Source organism: Stomoxys calcitrans, chromosome 3 (genome assembly GCF_963082655.1).
Source record: "Stomoxys calcitrans chromosome 3, idStoCalc2.1, whole genome shotgun sequence".
NCBI classification, from domain to species: domain Eukaryota; kingdom Metazoa; phylum Arthropoda; class Insecta; order Diptera; family Muscidae; genus Stomoxys; species Stomoxys calcitrans.
The window spans coordinates 13324532-13344199 of NC_081554.1; the positions used below are offsets into that span (position 1 = coordinate 13324532).

At 39.3% G+C, this 19668-nt stretch overlaps 1 protein-coding gene across 1 annotated transcript in view; it reads left to right on the plus strand.

Moving 5' to 3' along the window:
* LOC106089983 (protein dachsous) overlaps positions 1-15791 on the plus strand; it is a 449615-nt gene extending 433824 nt beyond the window's left edge. Inside the window, exons 12-13 of the mRNA XM_059364882.1 lie at positions 9943-11321; positions 11772-15791. Of these exons, the coding sequence (XP_059220865.1) occupies positions 9943-11321; positions 11772-15262 (4870 nt within the window). The 3' untranslated portion in view covers positions 15263-15791. The remainder of the gene's footprint in view (positions 1-9942; positions 11322-11771) is intronic.
* The last annotated feature ends 3877 nt before the right edge of the window (positions 15792-19668 follow it).

Below are 19668 nucleotides of genomic sequence, written 5' to 3' on the forward strand. Positions count from 1 at the left end.
TGGGCAATTCCATTGAAACAACATGAAAAAGTGTTGAAAAAAATTCCTGGTTTTGTGCCTTTGTGCTGCACTCACACACACTTGGGTAGAGTACCAACTTTTTGGTTTTATATCTGTTTTGGTTTTTTTCCAAGTTTTATTTTTGAATGTGCACACAAAACAAAAAAAAGTCACGGCCCAAGCAGAAAGCTAAAAAAAAACAGAAAAATGCATTGCTATGGTGCTGAAGTGCGGCATTTTTATCAAGAAGTGCTTAATTTGTGGCAAAATGTTTTGGACTAACATGTGACAGTTGCTGATTAAAAAATGATGATTTATTACAACTTGTTGGGGACGACGACGGTAGTTGGTACATCGGCCATACTGAATTTCTCAACTCTCGACATTCGTGTGTGTGTGTGTCCTTTGCCAAAGATATGTACTGAATATTATTTTTATATGATTATTACCTCTGTTGTTATTGTTTTTGTCTACCACTGATAGCTAGCAAAGTTGGTGGATAAGCCTAGTCTACGTTCACTCCCAAGCATATGATATGGCTTGACTTCATCATCAGATTTTGTAAGGGCCATAAATCTAAGACAAGTGCAAAAAAAATTCATTTATTTTAATTTAATGGGAACAAGTAACATACAAACCATGGACACATTTCTAAATCAACCACGATTTAAGGTTTTGAGCCCATAAAAGGCGCTTTTATTGTCCGAGGCTCTTCGACATCCTTCTGCAATATGGCACAGAACGGTCCCGGTTTAGATATAGCTGTCATATAGACCGATCTCTCGATTAAGGTTTTGACGCCATAAAAGGCGGATTTTTTGTCCGGTGCCGCTGTATAATACCCTACACCTACCCTATAAGTACAATGTGGGAGCTATATCCAATTCTGAACCATCTTTGATGGACCTCGGCGAGCAAAAATATGTTCAAACTGTAATAACTACGGTTGACAAATGACATTTTTGCAAATTACCCAAAATCTGAAAAACATATATTAGGGAGCTATAACAAATACTGAACTAATTTCCATGAAATTCACCAGTAATATCGAGAGTTTAAAGAAAATCTTTCCTGCCAAATTTCGAGAGAATCGGGTAACAAATGACAATTTTATTGCAGTATTACTGCAAATCGGACAAACATATAAATGGGAGCTATGTATATCCAAATTTGAACCGATTTCCATGAAATTCACAAGTAATGTCAAAAGTCATTAGAAAATCCTTCCTGCCAAATTTCGAGAGAATTGGGTAGCAAATTTCAATTTTATTGCTGTATTACGGCAAATCGGTCGAACATATATATGGGAGCTATATCCAAATCTCAACCGATTTCTATGATATTCACCAGTAATATCGAGAGTTAAAAAAAAAAATCGTTCCTGCCAAATTTCGAGAGAATCGGATAACAAATTACCATTTTATTGCATTATTACTGCAAATCGGGCGAACATATATATGGGAGGTATGTCCAAATCTGAACCGATTTCTATGAAATTCATGTGTAATGTTGGGAGTCATAAGAAAGTCGTTCCTGCATTTCGAGAAAATCGGGTAACAAATTACCATTTTATTGCTGTATTACGGCAAATTGGTCGAACATATATATGGGAGCTATATCCAAATATGAACCGATTTTTTGCAATTTCAACAGGCTTCGTCTCTAGGCCATAAAATATACCAAATTTGAAGACGATCGGATGAAAATTGCGACCTGTAGTTTGTATACAAATTAACATGGACAGAGGGACAGACAGACAGACAGACGGACAGACAGACAGACGGACAGATGGACAGACAGACGGACAGACAGACAGACGGACAGACAGAAAGACACACAGACGGACAGACAGACGGACAGACAGACAGACGGACAGACACACGGACAGACACACGGCCAGACACACGGACAGACAGACAGACAGACAGACAGACAGACAGACAGACAGACAGACAGACAGACAGGCAGACAGACAGACAGACAGACAGACAGACAGACAGACAGACGGACATACAGACAGACGGACGGACAGACAGACAGACGGACAGACAGACAGACGGACAGACAGACGGACACACAGACGGGCAGACACACGGACAGACAGACGGACAGACAGACGGACAGACAGACGGACAGACAGACGGACAGACAGACGGACAGACAGACGGACAGACAGAATGACAGACAGACGGACAGACAGACGGACAGGCAGACGGACAGACAGACGGACAGACAGACGGACAGACAGACGGACAGACAGACAGACAGACAGACAGACGGACAGACAGACAGACAGACAGACAGACAGACAGACAGACAGACAGACAGACAGACGGACAGACAGACAGACGGACATAGCTAAATCGTATCAGAAAGGTATTCCGAGTCGATCGATATACTTGTCAATAGGTATATCTCTCTTCTTTTTGGTTGTTACAAACTAATTCACTAAGTTATAATACCCTGTACCACAGTAGTGGTGTAGGGTATAAAAATATTTCGATATAGCTGCCATGAGTCATAAGGTATGCATTTTTCACCGGATTTTGACAAAAGGGTGGTTTCATTATATACCCGAGATGGTGGGTACCCAAAGTTCGCCCCGACCGAATTTAACCCCTTTTTACTTGTTTTTATACCCTCCACCATAGGATGGGGGTGTACTAATTTGGTCATTCTGTTTGTAACACCTCGAAATATCCCTTTAAGACCCCATAAAGTGTATATATTCTTGATCGTCGCGACATTTTAAGTCGATCTAGCCATGTCCGTCCGTCTGTCAGCCCGTCCGTCCGTCCGTCCGTCTGTCTGTCCAAAGCACGCTAACTTCCGAAGGAGTAAAGCTAGCCGCTTGAAATTTTGCACAAAAACTTTTGATTAGTGTAGGTCGGTTGGTATTGTAATATAGCTGCCATATAAACCGATCTGGGGGCTTGACTTCTTGAGCCTCTAGAGTGCGCAATTCTTATCCGATTGGAATGGAATTTTGCACGACGTGTTTTGTTACAATATCCAACAACTGTGCCAAGTATGATTCAAATCGGTCCATAACCTGATATAGCTGCCATATAAACCAATCTTGGGTCTTGACTTCTTGAACCTCTTGTGGGCGCAATTCTTACCCGATTTGAATGAATTTTTGCACGTGGTGTTTTAGTATCACTTCCAACAACTGCGCTAAGTATGGTTCAAATCGACCCATGTTTTGATGTAGCTGCCATATAAACCGATCTTGGGTCTTGACTTCTTGAACCTCTACAGGGCGCAATTCCTATCCGATTCGAATGAAATTTGCATGGCGTGTTTTGTTATGATATCCAACAATTGTGCCAATTATGGTTCAAATCAGTCCATGTTTTGATATAGCTGCCGTATAAACCGATCTGGGGTCTTGACTTCTTGCGCCTCTAAAGGGCGCAATTCTCGTCCGATTTTAATAAAATTTTGCACGTGGTGTTTTAGTATCACTTCCAACAACTGCGCTAAGTTTGGTTTAAATCGGTCCATGTTTTGATATAGCTGCCATTTAAACCGATCAGGGGGCTTGACTTCTTGAGCCTCTAGAGGGCGCAATTCTCGTCCGATTTGAATGAACTTGTGCACGTGGTGTTTTAGTATCACTTCCAACAACTGCGCTAAGTATGGTTTAATTCGGTCCATGTTTTGATATAGCTGCCATATAAACCGATCTGGGGTCTTGACTTCTAGAACCTCTAGAGGCCGCAATTCTCGTCCGATTTGAATGAAATTTTGCACGTGGTGTTTTAGTATCACTTCCAACAACTGCGCTAAGTTTGGTTTAAATCGGTCTATGTTTTGATATAGCTGCCATATAAACCGATCTTGGGTCTTGACTTCTTGAACCTCTACAGGGCGCAATTCCTATCCGATTTGAATGAAATTTTGCGTGGCGTGTTTTGTTATGATATCCAACAATTGTGCCAATTATGGTTCAAATCAGTCCATGTTTTGATATAGCTGCCATTTAAACCGATCTGGGGGCTTGACTTCTTGAGCCTCTAGAGGATTCAATTCTCGTCCGATTTCAATGAAATTTTGCACGTGGTGTTTTGGTATCACTTCCAACAACTGTGCCATGTACGATTCAAATCGATTCATAATCTGGTATAGCTGTCATATAAACCGGTCTTAAATCTTGACTTCTTGAGCCAATAGAGCGCGCAATTTTCATCCGATATGGCTGAAATTTTGCATGAGGTGTTTCGTTATGAGTTTCAATAACTGTGCGAAGTATGGCGTAAATCGATAAATAACCTGACATAGTTGCCATATAAACCGATCTGGGGTCTTGACTTCTTCAGCCTCTAGAGGGCGCTATTCTCATCCGATTTGGCTGAAATTTTGTACAACGGCTTCTCCATGATATTCAACACAGGTGTCTAATATGGCCTGAATCGATCAATAGCTTGATATAACTCCCATATAAACCCATCTTCCGATTTTGCTTCTTCAGCCCCTACAAGACGCAATTCTTATCTGAATGAACTGAAATATTACACAACGACTTCTACAATGTTCAGCATTCATTTATGGTCCGAATCGGACTATAATTTGATATTTGCTCCAATAGCATAACAGTTCTTATTCTATATTCTTTGTTTGCCTAAAAAGAGATACCGCGCATAGAACTCGACAAATGCGATCCATGGTGGAGGGTATATAAGATTCGGCCCGGCCGAACTTAGCACGCTCTTATTTGTTTCTATACCAATTAGGTGTTTGTTTCCTGAATCACAGCAGGATTACAAATCGATGAGTGTGTTTAATATTCAAAGTAAATATTCCTAGTGAGCATACAAGTCTAGAATGTCTGCCTAAGTGCACTCGTAAGCCTCTTACACTATTCCCTAAGAGTTCAATATCGTTGTAAAAAGTTTTCCGAAATAACAAAGTTCGTTCTATACAACCGAAATAGGAAGCAAGAAACAAATGTTTTGTTACATGTTCTATGCGGAGATGTTTGTTGGTTGGCTTCTGCCTAGTGGTGGATTCTTCCGATGCTTGTCTACTGCAGCTGTTGTAGATTGAAAGCGGTTGATGTTAGCTGGTTTTGGTGTGGTGGAGGTGGTAGTGTTGCGGTGGTGCGGCAATGTTGGCGACTTGAGAGGGGGGTGGGGTATTCATTTTATGTTGTGCACTCTGGTGTTGAATGTGCTCTTGTTATTTTCGACATAACAACAGCATCACGAAATGTTTGTTATTCGTCAGTTTACTCGAAATGATTGCATTTAAAGTGATTTAATCATTGTAGCGAACAACATCGACAATAGCACAACCACAACCACAACCAACAAAACTATTTAAACCTCAGCCGCACATCAACATCAGCGAATGATTATTGCCGACCTGAGTCTTCAGACTCTGGCTGTCTGGCTGTCTGTCTGTCGGCCAATGTGAAATTATATTTGCAGATACATTACTAGAAAACAGGGAAGGGTGGCAACGAAAGTGTGGGTGGGTAAATGATTGTGGGCTGCTTTGTTTGTTTTCCCATTTTTTTTTTTGTTGTCTGCTGGTTGTTTGATATTGGCATTGACATTTGGAGTAACGGAAAGTAGGACTTTGATGATGTATCTCATCTACATTCCATGGCATTTGGCGCCTATAAACATGTTGGTGGAAGGTGGAAAATTTAGACTTTGTTTGCCATGCTTAACTCACATCTCGAGCCATGTTTAAATTAATTTACAAGGTGCAGACAATTGAAGAGGAAAATAGTTTTGAATACTATTTTAAGGTGAAATTACGAAACCCCCCTTTTAAAAGAAGTGGGGTAAACTCAAATTTACAAAGGTGGTTATCACTAGCTTTACATAGCCAAGTTTTTCAGTACTCAGTATTCCGATATCATCGACAGAACTAAGAAAAGTTGGCTAATAAAACATTTTCTAGCTCAAGGTTTAAAGGCTTGTATGCTAGAAGAGATTCTTTATTTTATAAACGTTCTTAAGAACATCGCGATTGCCAGCATTACTGGTGTGCAGAGGAAAAGTTCACAACACACAGTAAAGTAAAAGATGTACCTATATATTGGGTTGCCCAGAAAGTAATTGCGGAATAAAACTTAGAATGAACTTTAATCAAATATACTTTTTAACACTTTTTTTCTAAAGCAAGCTAAAAGTAACAGCTGATAACTGACAGAAGAAAGATTGCAATTACAGAGTCACAAGCTGTGAAAAAATTTGTCAACGCCGACTATATGAAAAATCCGCAATTACTTTTTGGGCAACCCAATAGATAGAAGCGGATTTCCCCGTCTTCAGTTCAGCTGGCAACCCATCGGATACTGCTGATTTTTTTACCAATTCTAATTCGTTCGGATTCTTACCCCTTAGAAGTATAATTAGATTGTCTGCATAGCAGAGGGGTTCAAATCCCTCCTCAGTCAGCATTCGTAATAGGTCATCTATGGTGGTCACCCATAGGAGTGGCGATAAAATGCCCCCCTGTGCCACTTTTTCCCTTATATTTATGCCATGGGACATACAATTTTTCCATCTGTTCCTTAGCATATGGCTTATCCAGTCTCTAAGGACCGGATCCACCCGGTACTGGTCTAAGGATTGGATCAGTGTGTCGCTCAGCATATTGTTAAAAGCCTCTTTGATGTCAATGCATACCGCCAGGGTGTACGTTTTGGCATCGAAGGATTCTTCTATTTTATCCACAACCTCGTGCAGGTCAATCTCCACCCACCTTCCCTTGACAATAGGTTAACCGTCACTTTGACACCCATCTTTGTCTCTTCAGGAGAATGTGTCTGTACTAAGGCCATCGGTTTGACATTAAATCCTCCACCATAGGATTGGGATATAATCTGCAATCTCCCATGGGAAATTTTAGCTCCATTTGATTTATCGGGGGTATCGCAAGATCGGCCCATCCTTTTTACTTGTTCGATATGCGGCGAAATTCCAGAGGAAACGGCACACCCTATTTCCCACCAAAACGGGCATGTCTACCGATTGGGACAATGTTAGTATCAAGTAAAAGGTACTTGGATGTAGAGTACGCGCCAGAAATAAAAATCTCTCAACACTCAATGGAAATGCAAATTTTGCCCATGAACATTCGAATAAGGAACAGGGGCTAACTTCTCACATATCAATGAGTGCAGTCCGATTCATGTTAAAGCCCAATGATAAAGAGCCTCCTTTTAATAGCCGAGTCGAGACTTTGTCCAGCAGTGCAACACCTCTTTCCAAGTCAAATATTTACAAAAAAGGAAAAAGATTAACGTAATCTTTTCTTCGTCTGTTTTGTGTTTTTGAAAATTTCTAAAAAAAATAATTTTGTTGCACAGTGGTATGATTTTTAAAACTTTTTTTAATTATAGCATTTGAAAAATTTTTATTGAAATTTTGCACATAGTATTCTGTTATGACGTCAACAACTGTGTCAATTTGGCAGTTGCACATAGCAACTGTGTCAATTTCGGTCCAAATCGGTCTATAACCTGTTATAACCGATCTCTCGATTTGACTTCTTTAGCCACTGGAAGCCGCAATTTTTATCCTATTTGGCTGAAATTTTGCACAAGTGTTCTGCTACGACTCCTAAAAACTGTGCCGGTCCAAATCAGTCTAAAATCTGATATAAACCGATCTCCAGATTTCACTGTTTGAGTCCCTGGAAGCCGCATAGTGGCCACATTGCCCGATTTGGCTGAAATTTTGAACACAACAACTGTGTCAATTTCAGTCGAAATCGGTATATAATCTGATACAAACCGATCTCCAGATTTGACTATTCGAGTCCCTGGAAGCCGCATAGTGGCCTCATTGTCCGATTTGGCTGAAATTTTGAATATAACAACTGTGGCGATTTCGGTCCAAATCGGTCTATAACCTGATATAAACTGATCTCCAGATTAGACTTCTTGAGTCCCTGTAAGGCGCATAGTGGCCGCATTGTCCGATTTGGCTGAAATATTGCACATAATGTTCTGTAATGACTTCCAACAACTGTGTTAAGTGCGGATTAAATCAGTCAAGTATTTGATATAGCTCCCATATAAACCGATCTGCCGATTTGACTTCTTAAGCCATTACAAGCCCCAATTTTTGTCCGATTAGACTGAAATTCAGCATATAATTCCTTGTTATGACTTTCAACAAATGTGCCAAATACGATTCGAAGATGGGCTATATCGGACTATATCTTGATATAGCCCTCATATAGACCGATCAGCCGATTTAGGGTCTTAGGCCAATAAAAGCCACATTTATTATCCGATTCTGCTGAAATTTGGGACAGTGAGTTGTGTTAGGCCCATCGACGTCATTCTTCAATTTGTCCCAGATCGGTCCAGATTTGGATATAGCTGCCATATAGACCGATCTCTCGATTACAGGTTTTGGACCCATAAAAGCCACATTTATCATCCGATTTTGATGAAAATTGGAACAATGAGTTGTGTTAGGCCCTTAGACATCCTTCGTCAATTTGACCCATATCGGTACAGATTTGGATATAGCTGCCATATAGACCGATTCTCCGATTTGGGGTCTTAGGCCCATAAAAGCCACATTCATTATCCGATTTTGATGAAATTTGGGACAGTGAGTTGTGTTGAGCCCTTCGACGTCCTTCGTCAATTTGGCTCTGATCGGTCCAGATTTGGATATACCTGCCATATACACCGATCCTCCAATTTATTGTCTTAGGCCCATAAAAGCCACATTTATTGTACGATGTCGCCGAAATTTGGGACAGTGAGTTAAGTTAAGACCCTTGACATACTTCTGCATTATGGCACAGATCGGTCCAGATTTGGATATAGCTGCCATATAGACCGATCCTCCGATTTAGGGTCATAGGCCCATAAAAGCCACATTCATTATCCAATTTGCATGAAATTTGGGACAGTGTGTTGTGTTAGGTCCTTCGACGTCCTTCGTCAATTTGGCTCAGATCGGTCTAGATTTGGATATAGCTGCCATATAGACCGATCAGCCGATTTAGGGTCTTAGGCTTATAAAAGCCACATTTATTATCCGATTTTGCTGAAATTGTTCTGCTAGGCCCTTTGATATCTTTTGTCAATTTGGCCCGGATTGGTAACGATTTGGATATAGCTGCCATATAGACCGATCAGCCAATTTAGGGTCTTAGGCCCATAAAAGCAACATTTATTATCCGATTTTGCTGAAATGTCGGACAGTGAATTGTGTTAGGCCTTTCAACGTCCTTCGTCAATTTGGCTCAGATCGGTCCAGATTTGGATATAGCTGCCATATAGACCGATCCTCCGATTTAGGGATTTAGGCCCATAAAAGCAACATTTATTATCCGATTTTGCTGAAATTTCGGACAGTGAGTTGTGTTAGGCCTTTCGACGTCCTTCGTCAATTTGGCTCAGATCGGTCCAGATTTGGATATAGCTGCCATATAGACCGATCCTCCGATTTAGGGATTTAGGCCCATAGAAGCCACATTTATTGTCCGATTTTGCCAAAATTTCGGACATTGAGTTGTGTTAGGCCCTTCGACGTCTTCCTTCAATTTGGTCCAGATCGGTCCAGATTTGGATATAGTTGCCATATAGACCGATTTCTCGATTTAATGTTTTGTGCCCATAAAAGGCACATTTATTTTGCATTGTTGCCGAAATTTTGGACAGAAAGTTAAGTTAAGCCCCTCGACATATTTCTGCAATTTGGTCTAGATCGATCAAGATTTGCATATAGCTGCCATATAAACCGATTTCTCGATTTAGAGTCTTGGCCCAATAAAAGGCGCATTTATAATCCGATTTCACTGAAATTTGACACAGTGACTTATGTTAGGCTTTTCGACATTTTATATGGCTCAGATCGATATACCCAAGGTGGCCAAAGAAGGCCTTCGAGTGTTTTCCTTTATCTCATTTCATTTCTCTTTTCTAATATTGCCTTTCCCATTTTGTTTTTCTTTCAGCCCCCTGGATCGTGAACGTCAACAGTTGTACAATTTCATGGTGGTTGCCACCGATGGTGGTCGTTATGATTCTCGTTCTGCCAGAGTGCCCGTACAAATTTCCATCGTAGATGTTAACGATAATAAGCCCATATTCGAACGTTATCCCTTTCGAGCTCAAGTGCCTGCCTTGATACAACCAGGACAAACTCTGGTGCAGGTAACGGCCAGCGACAAAGACTTAGGCCTTAATGCTGAGCTAATATATTCGCTCAAGGAGCAGGATGATCCCTCGACAAGAGGAAAATTTCGCATTAACCCCAATACAGGTGTGGTAAGCGCCTCACAAAGTTTGGCCAGCGAATCGGGCCGCCTCCTACATCTGGAGATAATGGCCCAGGACAAAGGACAACCTTCCATGTCCACTGAGGGCTTGATAGAACTGCTTATAGGCGAATTGCCGCAAGGCTCACCTACGCTGCGCTTTCAAAATGACACCTATCGAGTGAAGATTAAAGAAAACTCCGAAGTGGGTCTGAAAATGCTGCAGGTCAATGCTCTACGCTCAGATGGCAGAAGAACCAAGTTGGCCTATTCATTTGGCACAGGCAATGGAAATGGAGCCTTTAGCATAGATGCCAATACGGGAGAAATAAAGGTGGCCAATAGCGAGGAATTGGATTTTGAACGTTATGCTGGCAATTCAAGAGAGGAAATGCCCAATTCGCACAAACTGTATGCCAGCTATAGAGGCCGCTCTATGCTGTATGAAGATGAAGAGGATAATTCCACTACGGGTGCTGCTGCAGCCTTTGGCTTGGATTCCGATATTGAAGACTCGGAATTAGTGAAACCCTTTCGCAATAATAGAGCCTTGCGCCGCAGAGAAATGGATGATTTGCCTGTACTATTGGCCTCGGCCATACAACCCCACGAATTGCGCCTTATGCTGGTGGCCCAGAGTGAATCGCATAGTGGCTCAATGCCTTTGTTTGCCTATGCCGAACTCATTGTCGAACTCGAGGATGTCAATGACAATAGCCCCATCTTTACGCAGTCCCAGTATGCAGCCACCGTGTGGGAGGGTAACAACAAGGGCACTTTTGTGGTCCAAGTGTCCGCTTTCGATCAGGACTCGGGTACAAACTCCCGCATCCTCTATCACATTGTGGATGGCAATCATGATAATGCCTTTGTCATAGAGCCCGCCTTTAGCGGCATTGTTAAAACGAACATAGTGTTGGATCGTGAAATTCGTGACTTGTACAAGCTGAAGGTGATCGCCACTGATGAGGGGGTGCCACAGATGACAGGCACAGCGACAATACGTGTCCATATTGTAGATGTGAATGATAATCAGCCCACATTTCCACCGCACAGTGTGATCAATGTTGGCGAAGGTAAGTGGTGTCGGCAGCCATCAACAGCACCAGCACTAGGTAGTCTAGAGAAACTAGTTTTCCATTTTTTGCTGTTGCTGTTGTTGCTTTTTCCTAGCTTTGCAACTTCTAAGGCATTTTTTGTTGGTTGACTGGCTGGCAGAACAAAGAGTTGCACTTTGAGTGTGTAGCCAAGAATTTTGATTTGTTAGTGTCATCCCAACTGAAAGCCAAAGCTCTGGAGGCCTTTTTTTACATAGCCAACTGCTTTTCCTGCTTCATCTTCTCTGCTTACTATGGCTTGACAAGTTATTAAATTTCCTCAACTTCATACTGCGTCTGCAGGGAGTTTAGAAATTCCAGGCTTTTTAATTAATCCCCAGAGTCGTAGATTCTAAGGCCACAATGATCATGTTACTCCATTTTCTCCAATGTTCTCTTTTTTTTTGTTTTGCTTTGCTCTCCTAATAGGCACTGAATTAGGTTCAGTTATTACCACCATCTCGGCCAACGATGTGGACACCTATCCTGCCCTCACCTATCGCTTTGGATCGCTAGAGATGCCAGATCAACACCAGCATCAGCTGCAGCTGCAGCACAGTGGCGATGATTTGTTAACGTCCGACATCAAGTCCATATTTGCCATAGATCGCTACAGTGGCAAGGTGGTGTTGAAGCGACATTTGGATTATGAGCAACAGCAGGAGTATGAGTTGGAGATCATAGCCTCGGATGCTGCCCATGAGGCTCGCTGTACGCTGACAGTGCGTGTGGGAGATGAAAACGATAATGCGCCGATATTTGAGCAGCCTGCCTACTTTGCCTTGCTGCCTGACTTGCAATTGACATCGAGTGCTGCCTTGAGCTCCGATTTGGAGCTGTTGCGTGTAAATGCCACCGATATGGACTCGGAGGAGAATGATAATGCCAAAATCATCTACCGCCTGGAGCCCGAGATCAAAGGTTTCAGTGTGCATGAGCAAACAGGGGCGGTGTATGTTAATGTCAGTCGTTTGGCTGGTCCCAATGCTGAGGGTCTGAGCGAGGATCTTTTTGTAACCATAGTGGCCCAGGATAAGGGCACACCTTCTATGAAATCCTCCACCATTTTGAGGGTCCAGGTGCAAGGTCATAACTCAGCACGTGCCCAATTCCTTCAAAGTCATTATCGCGCCCATGTCAATGAGGATGCTCCTTTGGGTTCGGAGGTGCTGAAACTCAGTCAGGATATTTTGGATGCCAACACCGATTTCAGTGACAACAACCTCATGTTCACCATAGTCTCGGGCAATGAAGAGGGCCGCTTTAAGGTCTTTCAGGGACAGGCCATTATACTGGTCAAACCATTGGATCGTGAGCATATGGATTTGTATAAACTACGACTGGTGATCAGCGACCCCTCTGCCTCACCCCAGCAATTGGCCTCCCAGGCTGCCGAGAATTCCACCTCGGCCATTAATGTCTTTGTCTCCGTGGATGATTGGAATGATAATGCCCCGCAATTTGTCAACTCTTCGCGCTATGAGGCCGAAGTCAGTGAATTGGCCCCCTTGCGATACTCCATAGCCCAGCTACAGGCCTTGGACTTGGATGCCGATAATACCCCCAACTCGGAGGTGGTCTATGAAATCACCTCAGGCAATGATGAGGGCATGTTTACCATTGACCTGGTCAGCGGTGTGCTTTTTGTCAACAACAAGCTGGACTATGATTCGGGTTCCATGTGTTACGAGCTCATAATAAGAGCCTGTGATAGTGCCTCCCAGCCCTTGTGTTCGCTGCGCTCTTTCCGCTTGTCCTTGAAAGATGAGAATGACAATAGGCCCATGTTTCCGGTAGCCGAGTTTATAGAATTTGTGGCCGAAAATGAGCCTGTGGGCACCAGTGTGTTCAGGGCCCATGCCACCGATCGCGATCGTGGCCCGTATGGTCTGCTCAATTACACCATAGAACATGAGGCCGTGGGTTCCGATGATGTAGCCTGGAAACTATTTCGTGTGGATTCTGAGACAGGCGTTATATCGACCAACTCCGTCTTTGATTTTGAGCAGCGCAGCCGCTTTGACTTTCTGCTACGGGCCATGGATTCCGGTGGTAAATCCTCCAAAGTCAAGGTGCGCATACAGATCGATTCCCGTGATGAATATGCTCCTCAGTTTACAGAGCGCACCTATCGCTTCATCATGCCCTCTCCCTCCAGCGGCTATCTACCTTTGGGCTATGTGGTGGGTCAAGTGTCGGCTTCGGATCGTGACAAGGGCCCGGATGGACGAGTGGTTTATCAACTTAGCTCCCAGCATGCCTATTTCAAGGTCAACCGCACCACCGGGGCTGTGGTGCTAAAAAAGAAGCTCGACGACAACTTTGATGATGGCCGCGACATAAGCCTTGTGATATCGGCCAGTTCAGGCCGTCAGGGCTCCCTCACCAATATGACAGTGGTGGAAATTTCCTTGGATCCCTTGGCTGATCCTGGCACTAATTTGGCCAGCAGTGGCATTGGTTCTTCAGGCGCCAGTGGAGGACTGGCGGATTGGATTTTGGGCCTCATCATTGCCCTGATGTTGGTGGTATGTGCTGCCGCTGGCATTTTCCTATTCATACGCATGCGCAGCCGTAAACCTAGAAATGTGGTGAAGCCGCATCTCAACACCGAGCCAGTGGGCAATTCGAATAGCTATGTGGATCCCAGTGCCTTTGATACCATACCCATAAGGGCCTCGGGCCTGAACAATCTCAACAGTGGCAACAACAATCCCAGCACTTCAGGTGCCATGGCCTCCGCCCAATTTGCTCCACCCAAATATGATGAAATACCCCCCTACGGCAATCATGCGGGGAGTTCTAACTCCGGGGCCGCCACCACCTCGGAGTTGTCGGGATCCGAGCAATCGGGTTCAAGTGGTCGTGGATCTGCCGAAGATGACGGTGAAGATGAGGAGATACGAATGATAAACGAGGGCAACCTAAGGGCTGGAGCTGCCGGGGAAGATGGCCGTTTGTCGGATATATCAGTGCAAAATACCCAGGAATACTTGGCCCGTTTGGGAATAGTCGATCGTGATAATGATGCCAATGGCGGAGCTTCCACCACCAGCATGGCGGGCTCAAATAAGGAGGCCCACATGCATCATCCCTTGCCCATGGTGGATTCGCTGCATGCCATGTATGCCGAAGATCCCAATGCCGAAACGGACATAACAAATCTCATCTATGCCAAATTGAATGATGTCAACGGAGCCGCCTCCGACAGGGCCAGTAGCAATGACGAGGCAGCAGCAGCAGCAGCTGCCAATATGGCCACAGCGGTTATGGGCTACAGCAATCATCCTGGGGTAAATGCTGGCAATGTGGGTCCCTCTATGACAGGGTCCCTGAGTTCCATAGTCCATAGTGAGGAGGAGCTTAAGGGTAGCTACAACTGGGACTATCTACTCGATTGGGGTCCCCAATATCAGCCATTGGCCCATGTGTTTTCAGAAATAGCCCGCCTTAAAGATGACAATGTCTCGGTGAACAGTGGACAGAGTGGAGGTTCCTCGAGCAATAAAAGCAAACAAAGTCTGGCCCATTCCATAGCGAGTGTAGTCAAGACTCGCATTCCCCCGCCCATGTTAACAAATGTGGCCCCAAGGGCCATAAATCTGCAGGTGCTCTCTGGCACGGGAGTGAATATGCGTATGCCCGCTGGCAGTGGCCATCATATGGGGGGTACAGCAACCACACATTTGGGTTCAACACCGCAATACATATTGCCACGATCACCCATCAACCATGAAACAGCAGGAGGTTTTAGCACTTCATCAGCCATGTCACCCTCATTTTCACCCTCACTTTCACCGTTGGCGACAAGGTCGCCATCCATCTCGCCGCTGGGGGGTCATCATATGGTGAATATGCCCAGGCATCAGCCACAAGCAACACAAAGAGGTAAAAATATGGTGGAGCAAATACGAATGTAAGCCTATGATGAAAGAGGTAGGGATGGAAGTGAAAAGAAGAAGTATAGACAACAACAACAACAACGTGATTTAGTATTACTAAGCTTAGACATATAAGTCAAACAAACACATGCACTCACTCATACAAGCATATACATCGTACATACATATACACACTAGAAACACTTAAGAGTGGTTGGAGTAGGTATAAAAGGGGATAAACACTCAAAGAATATACAAATAAACAATTGGTAGGTTTTTTTTGTTTATTGGTGTATACCCCCCTTGAGGCTTGCAAACCACTCTTGGCTGTGCTTAACCAGAACAAACAAAAAATTGAAACTCAACTCAATTCACTTCATGTAAATTAAAAATTCATTGAGTTCTCACAACTTTGTAAATATTTTCCCTTAGCTTAGCAAAAACAACATAACAATTGAAAACGAAATGCCATTATTTTAAGTTAGAAAGTATACGAAAAACAAAATCGATTATCGATTTACAATTATCGAACCTTTAAATACTCAAAGTAAAAGTACACAAGTACACATATGCTTTCACAGCCCTGCAACTTAATAACTCTAAGGCTTTAGCATGTTGGTGAGGTAAATAAATCAAACATAGCAGTGAGTAGTGGTGATCTGTACGTTCTGATTCAAACGATATAATGCAAAGTTGTTAAACATGGTAAATATAATTTATTAAATGTACACTACTGACATAAAGCCTATCATTTTACTATTTGGAGGAGACTGCGAAAAAAATTGAAACAAGTTCAGTTCGATTACGTTGTTATGAAAAAAATGTTCGCTTTCATTATTTTTGTTACATATGACAATTATTACTATTTTTGTTATCGATAAGAATTGATTTCGATCACTTTTGCCATCGTGGTATAATTTTAACATTTGAAAACAAATTACTTATTAATCTTTTCAAACCAATTTACCCTTTTTCGTAAACAAATTACTTATTATTCTTTTCAAACCAGGTTACCCTTTTTCGAATTATCGAAAGTTATCGAAAAAAGTTTCGAATATTTTAATAATTTCAAACAAGATCGAATCGGTAATTTTGTTTACGGAACCTACACATCAAAATATAATGCAAAGTAATTTTTAATAATTTTTCCTAAAATTACATTTTAGACATTAGTTTTGTTATCGATAAAAAATTGGTTTGACTACTTTTGTAATCGAAATTTCAATCCTTTCGATTATATATATTATTGTTTCGCTTACTTTTCCTTTCAAAAATAAAATCGTTCCGATTATTTTTGGTATCTAACATAAAATCGTTTCGATTATTTTTGTTATCTAATACAAAATCGTTTCGATTATTTTTGTTATCTAATATAAAATCGTTTCGATTATATATTTTTTTTATTGCAAATACAATTGTTTCAATTATCAGAATCAGGTATTATATTGTTTTTGGACATAACATTATTTATTTTTGTATGTGTTATCAAAAGCAAGAAAAATCGATTTATTTTAAAAATTCTAAACGAGATCAGTTCCACTATTTTTGTTATCGAAACCTGCAACGCAATGAAATGCAAGGTGATTTTTATATATTTTCTTGATTATATATAATTTTTTTTTTGCTATCGATGACTATTCGTTTCGAGTGTTTTGCGATGGATAACGTAATCGTTTTAATTTTTAACAACGGAAACAATTTAGTTTTTCTTTGTTTTCCATAAACTATATTATTCTTCTTCGCTTTTGTTATCGAAGTGATTTTTAATTATTTTAACATTTATAAGCAAGGTCGATTCGATTATTTTTGTTAACGAAAGATATATTTCTAAGATATCATGCAAAGATTGAAATGATGTCTCCAAAAATTGCCTTTTTATATATTATTTATGTTATCGATAACAAATCGTACATTTTTACTAAGCGAAATATATTCATTTCGATTACAGAACCATGTAATTTCGAATTTTTTTTTTTTTTTTTTTTTGAAAACAAAATTATAAATTTCCGCCTCTGTTATCAAAAACAAGTTAATTTTGTTTATAATTACAAAATATTCGAATTTCACCTTCACTTTGTAATATTGGATTTTAATAAAAAATCGAAATTTATTTTATATTTATTAATTTTTTTATTCAAAAAAAAAATTTTTATATACAGTGAGGTTATACCTTACAACTGTCAATGTACACTAATAATCGATAACTCAACAAAATCGATTTTACTTAAAAATCGGTAAAAAAAATATTCAAACAATAAATAGCCATTAAAACATCGATAACAAAATAAATGTATCTCCATTTAATGTAGAGATACATAGTCTTCTAACTTATTTCTCCTTCACTATGAAATATTTGATATTAATAAAAAATCGATTTTTTTTATTTTTATCGATTTTATAATTCAAAAAAAAAAAAATTTTATGAATAGAAATTTGTTTTACTTTTACCGATTTTTTTATTAAAAAAAAATTTTTTTATATATACAGTAAGGTTATTCTTTACAACTGTCAATCTACACTAATAATCGATAACTCAACAAAATCGATTTTACTTAAAAATCGGTAAAAAATATTCAAGCAAAACAAATTCTTCTAATTTATTTCAACTTCACTTTGTAGTATTGGATTTTAATAACAAATCGATTTTTTTTTATTTTTATCGATTTTTTTATCAACAAAAAAATTGTTTGTATATACAGTGAGATTATACTTTACAACCATCAATCAAAACTAATAATCGATAACTCAACAAAATCGATTTTACTTAAAAAATTGTAAAAATATTCAAGCATTAAAACATCGATAACAAAATAAATTTGTCTCCATTTAATGTAGAAATACAATTTCTTCGAATTTATTTTACCTTCACTTTGTTATATTGCAGTTTAATAAAAAAAATCGAAATTTATTATATTTTCATATATTTTTTTTATTAAAAAAAAAAATATTCAACCAAAATATTCAAGCTATAATAGCCATTAAAACATCGATAACAAAATAAATTGATCTCCATTTAAAGTAGATATACAAATTCTTCCAATTTATTTCACCTTCGCTTTGTTATATTGGATTTTAATAAAAAATCTAAATTTATTTTGTTTTTATCGATTTTTTCAAAAAATAAAAAAAATAGTTTTTTATATATACAGTGAGTTTATACTTTACAACTATCAAACTACACTAATAATTGATAATTCAACAAAATCGATTTTACTTAAAAATCGGTAAAAATATTCAAGCAATAAATAGCCATTCAAGCATCGATAAAAAAATAAATTTATCTCCATTTAATGTAGAGATGCAAATTCTTTTAATTTATTTCACCTTCACTTTGTAATATTGGAGTTTAATAAAAAATCGATTTTTTTTATTTTTATCGATTTTTTCAAAAAATAAAAAAAAAATAGTTTTTTATATATACAGTGATGTTATACCTTACAAATATCAATCTACACTAATAATCGATAACTCAACCAAATCGATTTCGATGAAAATATTCAAGCAATAAATAGTCATTAAAACATCGATAACAAAATTAATATATCTTCATTTAATGTAGAGATACAAATTCTTCTAATGTATTTTACTTTCACGTTGTAATATTGGATTTTAATAAAAATCGAAATTTATTTTGTTTTATCCATTTTTTTATCAAAAAAAAATTATATATACAGTGAGGTTATACCTTACAACTATCAATCTTCACTAATAATCGATAATTCAAACAAATCGATTTTACTTAAAAATTGGTAAAAAATATTCAAGCAAAAATAGCCATCTTCGTATTTGACAATATTTAGAATAAAATGTTATCAATCGGTTAAAGATTTTCACAGCCCAAATTTCGATAACAACCTTAAATAATTAAAAAAAAATTTCAAAAATTCCCTTAGTGGCCATAAGGTTATTTTATATACCTCCCAACAACTAAAGCCTTATAGGTGTACACTCAACGAAAAAGGTTTGTAACAAAAACTTGCCAATAAAAACTTATCGCTTAGCTATTAAGTCAAACCACTTAAGTTTATCTTGTAAATAATAACAATTTTGTTTACACACAAAAAAAGACTAAAAAGCCAATAAAGACTCTTAATAGCAACAGACAAGAAAACAAAAACTAATAACAACAAAAAAACTCTTAATAACAATATTTAATTTAATTTTTTACGATAGAGAGCAACACAAATGACATTTTACACTCGAAAAACAGCCATAATGTTTAAGCATTTACAATTGATTTATTAAATAGGAACAAAAAAATTATTTATAAAATAAAAGAAAAATAAATTTAAAAAAAATATTTATTTTACCTAGCTAAGTCTTAAGTTAGCTTTATATAATTGCCACATAAATATAGATACACACATACACGTAATGATCGAAAATCTTCCATAATCATCGTTTAGCTTAGATCACCTCATTTTTCGTAAATTGTACAAATGCTT